General features: G+C 46.5%; 2 protein-coding genes across 3 annotated transcripts in view; one reads left to right on the top strand and one right to left on the bottom strand.

Moving 5' to 3' along the window:
- Wwc1 (WW and C2 domain containing 1) overlaps positions 1-15,454 on the bottom strand; it is a 157,139-nt gene that overhangs the window by 55,759 nt on the left and 85,926 nt on the right. For both annotated transcript variants that reach the window (XM_052758572.1, XM_052758574.1), the window contains exons 4-5: positions 6,616-6,692; positions 5,154-5,233 (exon numbers count right to left, since the gene is read on the bottom strand). In XM_052758572.1, the coding sequence (XP_052614532.1) occupies positions 5,154-5,233; positions 6,616-6,692 (157 nt within the window). The remainder of the gene's footprint in view (positions 1-5,153; positions 5,234-6,615; positions 6,693-15,454) is intronic.
- LOC128122813 (ubiquitin-40S ribosomal protein S27a-like) lies at positions 6,716-8,119 on the top strand. Its single transcript, XM_052758575.1, has one exon. It carries the CDS (start codon positions 7,464-7,466, stop codon positions 7,926-7,928), a length of 465 nt encoding a protein of 154 aa, XP_052614535.1. The 5' UTR covers positions 6,716-7,463; the 3' UTR covers positions 7,929-8,119.

Here is a 15,454-nt window from a genome sequence, read left to right as displayed (position 1 = left end):
AACACCACAAACCCATTATTCCAGGATCAGAAACCCTCACAGGCATTCCTCTCTGGCTTCCTGCTACAGCCCAAACTGTCCAGTGCTAAAAATAGCCCGAGTGGGAAATCACTTGGAAAGGAGGAAAGCAGGTTTCCACCCTGGCCTCACGGCTCCGGAGTAGGGGAGGGGGCCCCACACAGCTGCCCCCTGCGGTTACTTCAGCTTCTGTGGACACAAAACAAAGCCCCAATTGTGTCTCCCACTAAAAATAGCCTGTCTATCCTTTCGAGGACTTAGGCCCGGGCCAGGTTGGCTAATATCTGTCTCAGATTTAGCCTGAAAAAGTTCACATTGCTCCAAAATTCTGTGGGTGATATTCCAGAGAACCATCCCCAGAGTTCGGGTAGGATGGAAGGTGCCCCGGCCCAAACTACCAGGGGGGTGGTGCGGGCAGGGGAGAGCCGTATGCTTCAACAGGTCTGAAGGCTGGGCAGAGCTCTCCTCTGCCAACAGGGCAAGAATGGCTTTGCATCTCCAGAAGGATGGACAGAGCTGTTTGCGTGCTGGGCCGCAAAGAGCTTTACCTGAGTTCTCCAGGCCCTTGGCAACCCGGGCTCTGGAATCTGGCTGCAGAGAGCAGCTCTGAGAGGGATACTTGGGATACGGCTCGAGCGAGAGGGGGTGGGGGAGGACAAAGGGTCACCATTATATACTCAGTAAAACAATCTTTTGGGGGTGGAGGGTAAAAGGAAGGAAAAGTTGTGTGTGCTGGGTGGTGGGGAGACGTGTTTTAGGACTTTTCAAATGGTGCAGCTGTCATTTCGGGCCTTCGGGGACTCTCCTGCCCAGTAGCCTCAGAAGCCGGGCACAGCCTCTGACAATGGCTGGTTCATCCCGTCTTGTCCAGACAATTCTGGCATAGGGGCTCTGTGGAGTGCAGAAAGAAAGCCCCTGCCATGCCCGTCCCCTGTCAAAGGAATAGCCTAAGTCTCAACTCCCTCCTGCTCACAAGGGGTCAAGCTGCAGGCCAAAGCCCCACACTTGAGTTTTGATTTTTCTTTTTCATTGTCCTTGAGAGGTTTCTTTCAGTCTTCATCATCCTCCCCCCTACACATCCCCTTTTTTTATTTAAACAAAACAAAACAGAAAACTCCTGTTGCTGAATCAATCACTACAAACAAGCTCATGGATTCGTAGACACAGCTGCTCAACAGCTCTTGGCTGGTGTCACCGCCATCATGGAGGCAAACACGTAAGCTCTTGGGGGGAGCAGAAGAACTGTATGTCAGTCCCTAACAGTGATCGTGACGTGTTGTCAAAGTCCTCTGGAAACTCCCTGAAGAATGAGGTTCACCACTCCCAGGTTCTGCAAACGAGGGAGGCTACGGGAATGCCTGAGTCATGTCTCACTAGACCCTGAACAAAAGCAATTCCAAGGGAGCTTGACAGGGCCATATGCTCTTTGGGTCCAGGGAGAGGGTTATCTGAGGTGGTATCTAGAGAGGGACTGAGATATGAACTTCAAAATCCAATAAATCTCCAAGCATCTCAATAATAATAATTGATACTAATCCAACAGTTCTAGACTGGAGGTGTAGCTTGGGGAACAGACTGTGTGCTTGTCATTAGCGGGGTTCAATTCTTGGGTACCACCACTCCCTAAAAAAACCCAAAACAAACAAAAAACAAGTAACAAGACAAAGACTAGATGCCTCTCAATGGCTAGAACACATGTCCAGCATGTGTGAGGTCCTAATCTGTGCCAGGCTCTGTTACATCCTAGACAGGGATTTTTCTAGCTCAGTCTTGACAACCATGGACTTTTCAGATGAAGATATCAAAATTTAGAAGGGTTAGGTTATTTTTCCAAGGTCCCAGGTACCTGGGATTTGAACCCATGCCTGCTGCCAGGGTGTGTGCTAGAGCTGATAGCTTTCTCCACCCTGGACTGGGAGTCTGCTGCTTCTAGCTGAGGACTGTGAGCAGCCAGGGCTGCAAAGGAGTCTCACCTGGGCCAGCAATCAAACTGGGAGGAAAAGGGGAGGGGCGGGGAGGGTTGCCTTTAGGGTTTCACTGTCAGCTTACCAAAGGACAAGAACTTCCAATGCTGCTGCAGGGTGACAATGTGGTAAAACAGGTTTGTGGAGGTTCTGGGAATAATAGGGAGTATTTTAAGTGGCGCTCTTGAGGTGGGGAAAGAGCAGCCTTAAACTATGCTTCCAAGCTTCTGGAACTGCATGCAGGTCAAATTAGGAATGTCTACGCTCACACTATTGCCCTGAATTGTCTCCGCTGCTCACTAAAAATTACTAAGGAGCAGAAAGCACAGCCCCTAGCTGGAACGAAGTTAGAATCTGGTTTGAAGGATATGATTGACATGTATATGTATGTAAATTACACACATAAAGGCACATAAAAAAGATATGAAAGTCAAAATTTTAAATTAAAAAAGAAAAACATTCCATACAATTTAGAATCTAATATAGGGCCATATTTGCAAATTCTCTTCTCCTCCCCCCCCCCGCCCAGAACTAGGGGTTGAATTTAAGGCAGTGGTTCTCAATCTTCCTAATGCTGTGACCCTTTAATACAGTTTCTCATGTTGTGGTGATTCCCCCACCATAAAATTATGTTCTTGCTACTTCTTCGGAAAAAGTCAATTGGGAAAACTATGAAGGCACACATGATTTTCATAACAGAAGACAGCTGATACATAACAAGCCAAATAATACCAAAAGCTCCTTGGAATTTGGCTTCCTCTGGAGGAATTCCCTGATCCCTCCAGGTAGTGACTTTGCCATAACCAGTTGAGTTCTCATGATATATTCCTGCAGCTGGCAGAATTCTTGCTACTTCATAACTATAATTTTGCTATACTTATGAATTGTAATGTAAATATCTGACATGCGGATGGTCTTAGGCGACTCCAAAGCATGACAACTGGTGACTTAGGCCTTGGGAATGCTAGGAAGCGCTCCCCATTGAGCTACCCCTCCGGCAGGTTATATTTCCTTTTGTTGCTGTTGTTGGATTTTGAGACAGGTCTTGCTATGTAGCCCAGCCTGGCGTTGAACTCTTCACCCTCCTGCCTCAACCCAGCAAGTGTTGGGATTGCAGGTGTGTGCCACCATCCTCAGCTCACACTGGCTCACCTCCTCTGTTGTGCTGGATTCCTGGAGGCTCCCTCAGGTGGTGAGAGGGCTTGTGGAAAAAGGGCAGGTAAAGGAGAACATGCTGGCACACGCCTTTGATCCCACCACCGGAAAGGCACAGGCAGGTGGATCTGTGAGTTCGAGGCCAGTCTGGTCTACACAATGAGTTCCAGGACAGTGAGAGGTATATAATAGAGAAACTCTTAATGAAGAGAAAGGGAAGGAGGAGGAGCAACAGTGGCAACCACTGCCCTCACCTAGGGGTTACATACATAACTATATGTCACATACATAACGCTTTGATCTATAGTTATGATAGGACTCACTGATATGTCCTGGGCAGGATATGGTACTCAATGAATGATGCAGATAGACTTGGGGGTAGGGGTGGATAATGAAATGGTATGGGTTGGGCTTGGGGTGGAAGAGAAAGCAAATGACTATCAGAGCAGCAGTCCATACAGGCACAGCCTCCTCAAGACTGGAAGTCTCTTGAAGCTAGGAATCCTGGTAACCTGCCTGGTGTTTCTGTGAGGGTTGCTAGGCTACCTGTGTAATGATTACCAAGGGAGCCTGTTAGGGAACATTATTTTAAGGTGTGTTACTTTGTTTATGCTGCATTTGTTTAATTCTGTGAAGCTGTGTTACTGTGCCTGTCTAAAACAAACTGATGGTCTAATAAAGAGCTGAATGGCCAATAGCGAGGCAGGAGACAGGATAGGCGGGGCTGGAAGGTATATAGAAGGAGAAATCTGGGAGGAGGGATCTAGGAGCCAGAGAAGGAGGAGGACTCCAGGGGCCAGTCACCCAGCTACACAGCAAGCCATGGAGAAAGAGTAAGATTTACAGAAGTAAGAGAATGGGAAAAGCCCAGAGGCAAAAGGTAGATGGGATCAAGTTAAGGAAAGCTGGCTAGAAACTAAGTCAAGCTAAGGCCGGGCATTCATAAGTAATAATAAGCCTCTGTGTGTGATTTATTTGGGAGCTAGGTGGCGCCCCCCAAAAAGAGTAAAAGCCCTCAACACCAGGAGCCACTAAATAGACTGAACACAACTTAGTTAAACAAGGAGTGGTAGCATACCCATCTAATTCTAGTTCTTGAGAGCCTGAGGCAGTAGGATGGCTATGAGTCTGATGCCAACCTGAGCTAAAGAATGAAACCCTATTTCAAAAAACAAAAACAAACAAACAACACCCCAAACATGACAAAAGTCTCTGTTACATGTGTCTAATTATAACAATAAGCTGATATTTGCTGAGCATTTAGTATACAACTCAGTTTCCTCATCTATACAATGGGGTTATAGCTAAAATCAAAACAAAAAACCCATTCCTTTGGGATTGCCACAAGGATCAGATGAACGTCCTCATGCAGGAACACTTGAAGATATTTCCTGGCATACAGCAAGGGCTCTACAAATCTTCATGGTCATGGTCAACATCGCAACAGTTAACACAGTGCATAGGAAATAAGCCATACCCTTGACTTAGCTGTAAGCCCACTTCTTCTACAAATGAAAATGACACCTATCTGTTTAGTGTGGAAGCTCTCTGTCCCACCCATAGGGGACTCTGCACATAGTCAGGTGCACAATTCTCTAGGAATTGTGTTCAATGTTGGAAGAGATTTCTAGTTCCGCAATGGGGTAGCGCTGAAGTGGCGGCTCACTTTAGGGGCCATGGAGCTAAAGGGTTTGCTTTGTCTGTGTCTGACAGTCTAGCAGTCAATCAGCAGAGCTGAGGTGTGCACAAAAATGCTTAACACCTGCTTTTAGGCCTGGGGAGTAAGACTCGGCTGTCCTTAATGGGCTTAGAAGTTCAGAGGATTTCAACAGCTCCGTGGTTTGAAATGACTCTGTTTACCTCCACCCTTCAGTGACGGCACCTTCAGTAAATGTCAGTGGAAAAGAAGTTAAATAGAATTGTGAGAGGTGCATTGTGGGAAGGAGAGGGGCAGAGAGAGCAGGATGGGAGCCTGGGTGGAGACTGCCCCATGTCTCCACTGCAGGACAGACTTACTTCTTCAGGGTCTGAAAGCCACGCTCTTTGAACTGTAGCTCATGCTGAAGGTGGACCATCTCTCTCTTCAACTTGTTGACCTGGATGGTAGAGGACCACACAGAGGATGAAGTCAGAGGCAGATGTGGAGCTGTAGGCTGGGGAGTCCAGAAGCCCCTGACTGTACTGCTACTGCATAAGGAGCCACCCACATCCCTTGGGCACCCTCCCTTCACCCGGGTGGGTCTGGGAGTCAGCACCCCAGCCAGTGTCCCTGTGGGTGCTGCCACCCAGTCTCTATACCAGGGAAACAGGAAGGAATCAGACACTGACTGATTGACAGCCCCCCCCCCACTTCCTAGCTATAAGATCTCTCTTGCACCACTGACCCCTTCTCACCTCTTCTTGCCTATTGTGATGGATGAGGATGACAGTAATTACCTGGGTCACACACAGCTTAAAGCTGGTGATGAGTTTGAGAGCGCTTTGCATGAAGGTGAGAGGCAAGACACCACCAAAAGCCAGATCCCACTTGCAGGCCGTTTGTGGCCTCCAGAGTGCTGGAAGCCTTTCTCTTTCTCTTCCTCTTCCTCTTCCTCTTCCTTCCTTCCTTCCTTCCTTCCTTTTCCTTCCTTCCTTCCTTTTCCTTCCTTCCTTCCTTCCTTCCTTTCTTTCTTCCTTCCTTCCTTTTCTCTCTCTCTCTCTCTCTCTCTCTCTCTCTCTCTCTGTCTCTCTCTTTCTTTCTTCTTCTTCTTCTTCTTCTTTTTTTTTCTGGAAGCCTTTCAATGAGAGCTACCAATTAAGGTCTAAGAGACTTTATGTACTAAACCTCCATATACTGCTCTTTTCAAAAATACTTGACATCTAGAAACATGGGGCTCAAATTCCAGTGTGGGCGCAGCCTACTAGAGCTGAAAAACTTTAGCCCCTCAGACGTGGCACACCAGCTTATTAGTTCCAAGTATTCCATCCTGCCTCAGGCCACTTCCCCGAGTTATGCTTTTGTATGTGGAAATTATTCGGACTGGCGTGAAACCAGTGTTCAAGATACCCAGTGTGCCGTGAGTGAGACACTTAACCACTCTGCCTTAGTTTCTATTTCAGTACAATGGGGGTAATCACACGTATCCTCCTAAAGTCATGAGGAATGAAGATGATGCAGAGCGGGGCAGCAGCCAGGAGGAGGAAGAGGCCACCAAACTCAGATCTCCACTGAGGACTCTTGTTTCCTCAGGCAAGGTTCTTGGTCTCTGCTTGCTCATCTTTAAAGTGCAGGAGACGGCGATAGTTACTTCCAAGGGACGACGGACGTGCCCAACACTACACCAGGCACAAGGTCAGTGCCTGTATATGGCAACTGTGGCACCATTGTTAATACAACAACCACCGCTACTATTACCCCAGGGGCCTTGTCAGCCCTGGCTGCCACGGCCTGGAGGGTTGGCTAGTTAATGGTCAGCAAGGACGCTGTGAAGATCCTTACCCGGGATTTTGCAGTGGCAATCTCAGCTTTCAGGATCTCAGGGTCATACTTTGAGCTGGACGACGACCCAGAGACCACTGCAGGGAAGAAAGAAGAGAATCTCAGTTGAGGAAGCAACGGCCAAGTTGGCTTACCGAGTCCTCTAAATGAACCCAGAGAGAAAGAACTACAAACGTGAACAGCCTACCTATCCAACAAAGGGGGGTTTGTTAAATATGAGACACAGGAAATGCAGACGACATTGTTGGGTCTCAAACTCCAAGGGGCAGTGCATGTGTGCAGAAGTGACAGGGTTGGCTCAGCTCCCGTTGGACTGTAGGGTTGCTAGTGGATGCTCTTCGCTTTTCTCAGGACCCCGTGAAATGGTAAGACCCGCTTCCCCATCTCCCCTTCCTCTGGCTCCCTCTCTCCACATCCCTATGGTGTGTACCAAGCCAACGCTAACCTCCAGACTCCTCCTGCCTCTCCTCGTGTACTCGTTTATGTATCTCAAAGCCCATGCTAGCCTTCTGGCCCTTCTCACCCCCTCTCCTATGCCAACTCCCAGGCTGTTTCGGATTGCAGCTCACTTCCCACTCTCTTTATAACAACAGGTTTTCCCCTGCCCCTGGCTGTTCGCTGTTCTCGTTTCTCTCATAGATAGCCCTGGCCATGTCCAGTCCGCTTCGCTTCCCTTTTGCTTCTGGATGGTCTTTCTCTCTTATCTACAATAAAAACCTTCCTCCCAACTCAGGGAGCGGCCATTTTCTGGTGTCTTTACCACACCCTTGCTTACAGATATGACTTGTGCCATTTAAAACCATGACGTAGCTTTCTGATTCGCCATCTGTGGTGGAACCGCCGCCAAGATGCAGATTTTCATGAAGACCCTTACGGGGAAAGCCATCACGCTCGAGGCTGAACCCTCGGACACTATAGAAAATGTAAAGGCCAAGATCCAGGATAAGGAAGATCCTCCTGATCAGCAGAGGCTGATCTTCGCTGGTAAGCAACTGGAAGATGGCCGTCCTTTGTCTGACTACAATATTCAAAAGGAGTCCACCCTTCATCTTGTGTTGAGACTTCGTGGTGGTGCTAAAAAAAGAAAGCAGTCTCACACCACTCCCAAGAAGAATAAGCATCAGAGGAAGACGGTTAAGCTGGCTGTACTAAAGTACCATAAGGTGGATGAAAATGGCAAAATTAGCCGTCTTCGTCGAGAGTGTCCTTCTGATGAGGGTGGTGCTGGAGTTTTCATGGCTAGCCACTTTGACAGACATTACTGTGGCAAGTGTTGTCTGACTTACTACTTCAACAAACCAGAAGACAAGTAGTTGTGTGTGGATAAATATAAAGACAGGAACTGAGAAAAAACAACAACAACAACAACAACAACAACAACAACAACAACAACAACAACAAAAAACATGATGTAGGGCCTGGAGAGATGGCTCAGCGGTTAAGAGCACCGACTGCTCTTCCAGAGGTCCTGAGTTCAATTCCCAGTACCCACATGGTGGCTCACAGCCATCTGTAATGAGATCTGGCACCCTCTTCTGTATACATAATAAATAAATAAATCTTTAAAAAAAAAAAAAGAAAAAAAAAAAACCCATGATGCAGAAAACCACAGAGTGAAATGGGAAAGTGTCGACACACGGTTCCATGACGCCCAAATGACAAAGTGTATGGAAAAGTTAAATGAGAGGAGTGTACAGTTTGTAAACACACACACACACACACACACACACACACAGACACACACACACACACCCCTTTAAAAAGACTGGATGTTGGGGACATAGCTCAGCTGCTTATCTGGCATGTGTGAGACCCTCGGTTAACACTGCTGTCTGGAGGGATGGATGACAAAACTAATTTCCACCTTTGTATTTTTTGGTCTTTTTCATATTTTCTAACATGATTTGGTAATAAAGCTGCTAGCATTAATTTTTTATACTAATGTACATTTGAGAAGAAAATAAAGTACCCATAGTCATACTACCCTAGAACAATTATCTTTGTCTTAAGTCATCTAATGCATAGCTGTAGTTCTAGCATGTTAAAACTCAACTGCCTTTTTCTTTTTTTTTCTTTTTTTTTTTTTTTTTTTGGTTTTTCGAGACAGGGTTTCTCTGTGTAGCTTTGCGCCTTTCCTGGAACTCGCTTTGGAGACCAGGCTGGCCTCAAACTCACAGAGATCCGCCTGGCTCTGCCTCCCGAGTGCTGGGATTAAAGGCGTGCGCCACCACTGCCGGCTCTCAACTGCCTTTTAATGGCATTTATGTCATTGTGGCTTATGGAAATGAACACAATACAGTGTGATGTACTTCAAGGAAGAAAACGAGACAAAGAGAAATCACTGCATGCCACAGGCTCCCTAACTCAACCGGAGTCACCACAGGCCTGGCTCTGAGCATCCTGACAGGTGAGGTAAAAAGGGAAACATGTCTAGATATGAGACTCAATCATGCTCTAAATAAACACACTCCCCCACTGTTAAACAGGTTTTCTGGGTAAGGAAGGTATTTCTTGAGTGTCCTCAAATCACACTGGATGGGCTAGCTCATCCCCCGTCCCGCTCTTGGTGATCTGGACACTGCAGTGAGAACCCAAGCTGAGGCCAGGCTTTCGTGGAAGACATCCACGGTATTTTCAGCATCTGACAGTGATGGAGGGAGAAGCTGCTGTTTGGATTTCGTTAAAATAGTTTAGCGGGGCTTTGAATTACGTACGAGGGAGGTTCAAGTTTGGGAAATGAGAAAAACGACTCCATACAATGACAGTTGAGGCAGCAAAGCACTTCAGCACAAGTCACAGTGACGACCAGGGTGATGGGGTCTGGGCTTTACTGGAAGAGACAAGCAGAGCCAAGGTGGTGACAAGAGAGCTTTTGTGGCCTTTTTCTGGGGGCACGGAACAAGGACTCAGGTGCTCAGGATGTTTCACTGACAGTGTGAGGTTGTCGACTCCTGCATTCTAATTCTTCTAGTCTTCAGTGGGGTTGGAGTCGCTGGGATGAACCTGGCTGGATACAGAGCTGGAAAATGGCTTGAGCATATTCTCCGAAGAGGTACTTCCCAGCATTTTAAAGTGGTTCACGTGATCTCTTATCCATGGTGGATAGTAAGAACATGATGAAAAGCCTAGATTAGTTATCAGTGTGGGAAATAAGATGGAGATGTATGTGGAAAGGTCACCAGAGGGGGCTGCCTATTCTAAGCACCACATCCTACCACCACCTCCACTTCCCATCATGCATCGGTGCTGCTGGGGACAGTACTCCACTATGGGGAGACATTAAGGAGAGTGGTTAGGGTCTGAAGACATGTCGGAAGTGGCAATTCCTGACCCAGGCTGGGCAAAGGTAGTTCTGGGTAAGTCCTTGTGAAAATACATTAGCATCCCTTGAGCATGCTCAGAAATTCTGGAAGCAAAGGAAGCCAAAAAAAAAAAAAAAAATTCCTACCAAGGGGGCTGTCAGAGACTTGAATTCCTACTCAATGGAGAATTCTTATGAAATGCACAATTTATTCACAAAGCTGCTAAAATAGAATACAGCCTGGTGCATATTTTTTAGGTAAAATTTTCGCTGAAGTTTTCTTTTTCTTTTTAAAGAGACTTCCATAAGCCAGGTATGGTAAAACAAAACAAAACAAAAAAACAAAACAAAACAACAACAACAAAAAAACCTGTATCATTTCAGCACTCAGGAGCCCGAGGCAAGAGGAATTCTGGGAGTTCAGGGCAATCCTGGGCTACACTCTGCATTATCCAATCCACTTGCTTGGAGTAAGGTGCTATGCTTTCTGCCAGTAAGCATTCTGGTTCCTCATTACCTGGGAGGGGGTATGCACAGCCAGCACCCATGGGCTCCCACATCATGCTACTCCAGCCCTCTTCACCCCTCTCTTGTCTCCCCCATCTCAGGTCTCCCTTTCTGGGCCACCTCCATGACACTGCTAGAACTTCACTTGTATTGGCTTCCTGGGAAAGGAGACAGGAAGGAAGCAAAAGTTTTGAAAATCCCACATGTCTCAAAATATCTTTATTCTACACTATATTTAAAGATAGCTTCACAGCTACGGAGTTTCGGATCGGAACTGCCTTTCTGGAGAAAGGAGAAGGTATTGCTCCTCTCTAGTTCTGTGCGGCTGGCGAGCGAAGTCTGGCGTACCCTGAGTCCTGACCATTTCCATGTAACCTGGTCTTTCTGGATGCCTGTAGGATGTTGCACTGTTCCTGGGGTCTGAAACCTCCCAGTGGTGGATGCGTGTCTGCTGACTCTCATCTACTGTGTTGCGCACTTGGTGAAGCTTTTCGGTGTAAAAACCGTCTTCCAGGGCTGGGAAATGTGGCTGAGTTATTTCATGGAGGCTTCTTCCTCTGTTTCCTCAGTTCCCTCAGATCCGTTTTGATCTGGAACAGGCTTTCTGCACCATGGCTTTGTTTCCCCTCTCCTTGCCAATCTCACTGTATTTTGGCTCCGCTTCCTAGAAGATTTCCTCAGCTGTATTTTCCAATCTTCCAATATAACTGTTATGTCTCATGTTTTGACTTCTGAAACGTCACGTGGGCCTTGGAAGTCTCCTTGGTTTGGAATACAGCCCCCTAGTCTTGCCTCGTGGCTGTGCAGCCTTCTGCCGGGATTTTCTTCTCATGAGTACTTTCTGCCCTCCAGCCTCTCCAAGTGTGGTCAGTCTCTATTTCCTTGGTTACAGGACACCTGGAGTCTTGGCTGCTGCACGGGCAAAGAATGGAGGCTGATCTACCGGTTTGTGCACTGCGGGGTCCATGACGGTTCGCTATCTCACTCAGGAACCCTCAACATCGACGCCTTTTAATTTTACTCTCTCTTTACATCTCTCTTCTGCCCAGGTCTCCCAGAGTCCTATCCAGCCTAGTGGGTGATGGCCTGCCACCATTCTGGGCCACCAAATGAAACACGAGGGTTGAGGTCTCCAAAGCCCATGTCCATGGTCAAATAATAAATACATTTTAGCGGGGTCTGTCCTGGCTTTGAACTTGCCTGGTATCCTCTAATCCTCCAGTCCAGAGACTCCAGTGCATACCTTTAGTCTTTTGCCAGGTTAGAGATGGGTAATCCCTTGGCTGTACCGATATGGGATGTGGTCTGGTCTGCCTCAGACAACCCTTTGAGGTGCTCTTCTCTTCATTTCCAGAGAGAGCTGCTGCCGGGTCAAACTCTAAAGCTACAGAAGGGTAGAGCTGTCAGTTTCCCCCAATTCTGTCCTTTTTCCCTTTCCTGAGGCTGTCCAAGTAGGTGTCCATCTGCTTTGTAGCCTCCAGATCTTATTGTGGCAGTTACAAAACAAAACAAAACCCACCATGACCCAGAAACCTGGGGAGGAAAAGGTTTACTTCCTCTTATAACTTATAGGGCACCATCCAGGGATGTCGGGGCAGGAATACACAGAGCTGATGCAGAGGCCATAGAGGAATTATCCTAACTGGCTTGCTCAGCCTGCTTTCTTACAGAACCCAGGGCCACCAGCATAGAGGTGGCACTAATGACTCATTAGGAAAATGCCCTACAGGCTTGCCTGCAGCCCGATCTTATGGCAGCATTTTTCTCAATTGAGGTTCCCTCCTCACAGATGACTCTAGCTGACATAAAACTAGCCAGCACACTCGGATTGTGAAGCATGTCGGCCCGTACTTTACATGCTGAGCTCTCTCAGTCCTCCTGCTGGTATTTTTTTTTTTTTTTTTTTTGCACCAATAATTTATTTTTCAGTTGGGACATCAAAGTCTGGAGAGGGGATGAAGCATAGCAAGGCTCCAAAGAGTCTTCACCTGTTTCAAGCTGGGAGGAACCAGATGTAGGCTAGAAACTTTGACATGTGACTTGTCAACTTGGATTAAATGAAGGGAATCAAGGTTTTGAGACCAGACCTGCCTGGGTATCAAAGCACCTGCTACTTTTCAGTGGTGTGATTCTGGAGGAGGCCACTTGCCACTCAGTTTCCTTGCCTGTAGAATAGGAATAATGCTATCTGGTAAAGGGAACTGCTGCGGAGGGGCTAGCCTACTGCTCTCAAGGCATACAGCAGGCACACATTAAATGTTGGTTTCTTTCTCCCTCCCCATGGGACTAGAGACTACACCAGAGAGATGATGAGAAGTCTATCCCGGGGTATGGCTCCACCTGTGACTGGCACTCACAACAGTCGAGGCCAAATGGTGAAATCTTCACAGGCCCCAACAGGCCATCTGAGTTAGAGGACAGGCATGTGGTCTCACCACTCTGTCACACAGGAAAAGTTGACTTGGAAATCAAACTTGACTTATCAAACCGAAAAGAAGACCAAGAGGAGGCTGTGGCCACACCTCCTTTAACTGGGATCTGGGTCTCAGATCTAGGTGCCTGACTGACCCCATGGAAGTGGCCTTTGAGGTTGGTGCAGCTCGTGGGGGATGTCTGAAAGTCACACTAACGGGCAGAAGAACCGCATCACTTACTTCCTGCCTTTTGCCGAGTATTTATAGGCAGAGCATTCCTATTTGAAATGTGTGGTGCTGGATCGGTTTCAGGTTTTGTAATTTTTGAATTTTGAAATGCTTGCATATTCATAATGAGGTATCTTGGGGATAGAGCCCAAGGCAAAAAAAAAAAAAAAGGAAATTTATTCATGCTTGATATGAACTGAAAGTAACTTTGTTTATTTACTTATTTTGAGGTAGAGTCTCACTATGTAGTCCAGGCTGACCTACAGCTCACTATGTAGACCAGGCTGGCCTTGAACTCACAGAGATCCACCTGCCTCTGCCTAAGTGCTAGGATTAAAGATACGTGCCATCACACCTGGTTTGAAAGTAACTTAGTATTTTAAGTACCTGTGTGCATGACACAAAGTCCATGATATGACATCTCTCACTTGTGGCATCAGAGTGCCATTTAAGCAATTCTAGATAGATTAGGGAACTCTGTTTATATTCTTGGTGCCAGGGATCTGTTAAAATTCTTTTACAATACCAATAAACAATAACAGTTTTATTGATGGATGAACAATGTGATATGTACCATTCCATAACCTCATTGACTTGTTTAAATCCCATAAAGTCCCCCAAAAGGCAGATCTAATATTATTATTAGATCAATTTTGTACATACAAAAAATAAGACCAAGGAGTTACAAGGCTACACAGCCAGCAGACCACATATCATGCATTTGATGCTGGGCAGTCTGGTTCCAGCACTGCCTCTGAAAATAGTATATGGAACCAGGCATGGTATAGCCCACGTCTTTAATCCCAGCAGAAACAGGTGGATCTCTGTGAGTCAGAGACCAGCCTGGTCTACATAGTGAATTCCAGGCCAGCCAGGGCTACACAGTGAGAGCATGCCTTTAAACATATATAAAGTATATCTCAGCGTGCATCTAATAAGCTAGACACCCCACAAATGTCTGTAACTCCAGCTCTGAGGTAGCTAAACACACTTTTGGCCTTTGAACACGCAGGCATACCCCATTTCCCCATTCACACACATGCACACCATACATGCATGCATACACTTTAATGGGCACATACACACAAATTAATTAATTGGTCTTAAAAAATATTAACTATCTGGGCAGATAAAATGGCCTGGCAGGTAAAGACACTTGCTGCCAAGTCTGTTGAGCTGTCCTTTGGCCTTCAAGGTGCACCATGGCACGTGGGTATCCATACCACACATGTATATAAAAAAGTAAAGTGTAAATCCTCTTAAAGTAGCTTGGGACTTTGAGTGAAGTCTCATTTTAACCATGGAGTTATGTGTCAATGAGGATATTTACTTAGCCATTAACATGTTTCTAAGGAAATCATACTAGGTGCTTTCCCTAGATCAGTGGCTTTCAACTGGAGCCAATTTTGCCTTCTATGGAACACTGAGATGTCTGGAAATGTTTTCATTTGTTACAACTTCGAGGGCAGGGACACTGCTGGTACCTGGTGAATGGAGACCAGAAGGAAGGATACTGAACACCCTTCCATACTCAGGGCAGCCTCTGTGCCCGCTCTGAATGTCAACTGCGGCTAAAAATCTTGCTGTGGACGCATCAGAAAAATGCATCATTACCACCTTCACAGTGAGACACAAAGAGTCTGAGTCTGGTAAATAGGGTTTCTCACGGTCAGTGTTGTGGCAACAGACATGCACCGAGTCTTCTGAGAACAGCTTCCCATGGCTGCCGTCACCACACAGTTTTTCTCACGAGACTCTTTACCTCTACTGTGTTTGACTCTTTTTCCCATCTGACCTTTAATTTTATCAACTTTATCCAAGAATGACATGACCAATATTGATACATCCTTCACCTAGATCACCCAGGGTTTGTTTATTTTGGTGGTATTGGGGATGGAACCCAGGGCTCCCACACGTTAGACAAGCAGTCTATTGTTGAGTTCCATGTATCCCTACTACCCCTTTAAGTTAGTTCACACACACACAAACACACACACACACACACACACACACACACACACACACACACACACACACACACACACACAAATTATGTAGCCCAGACTAGCCTCAAACTTGTAATCCCTGGTTTAGCCTCTGGAGTAACTGGGATTCTGGGCATGCTCCACCATCTGTGATGAGATCCTCCAGAGTTTAACATTCCCTCATTTGTTTATTACTCTTTCTGCCTGGTTAGGAATGTTCTTAGTTCACAGGAACTCTTTAACGTGGCTGGGGATATGGAACGTGATTAGAGTACACATGGACCTAGGTTTGATCTCCAGCATCCCTTAGCCACACACAACCCCAAAAGACAACAAAAAAGAATTCAACAAATGATGTTTGGAAACACCAGCAAAAGCTGAAGACACACACCACATTCAAAGCC

The sequence above is a fragment of the Peromyscus californicus genome, unplaced genomic scaffold, assembly GCF_007827085.1.
Source record: "Peromyscus californicus insignis strain IS unplaced genomic scaffold, ASM782708v3 Scaffold_3__1_contigs__length_106647218, whole genome shotgun sequence".
Taxonomy (NCBI): Eukaryota; Metazoa; Chordata; class Mammalia; order Rodentia; family Cricetidae; genus Peromyscus; species Peromyscus californicus.
Note: the sequence above shows the minus strand (reverse complement) of the source record. Positions and strands in the feature narration are given on the sequence as shown.

What these genes read in the sequence shown, in the direction of transcription:
- LOC128122813 (XM_052758575.1), top strand. Translation starts at nt 7,464, where the DNA reads ATGCAGATTTTCATGAAGACCCTTACGGGGAAAGCCATCACGCTCGAG.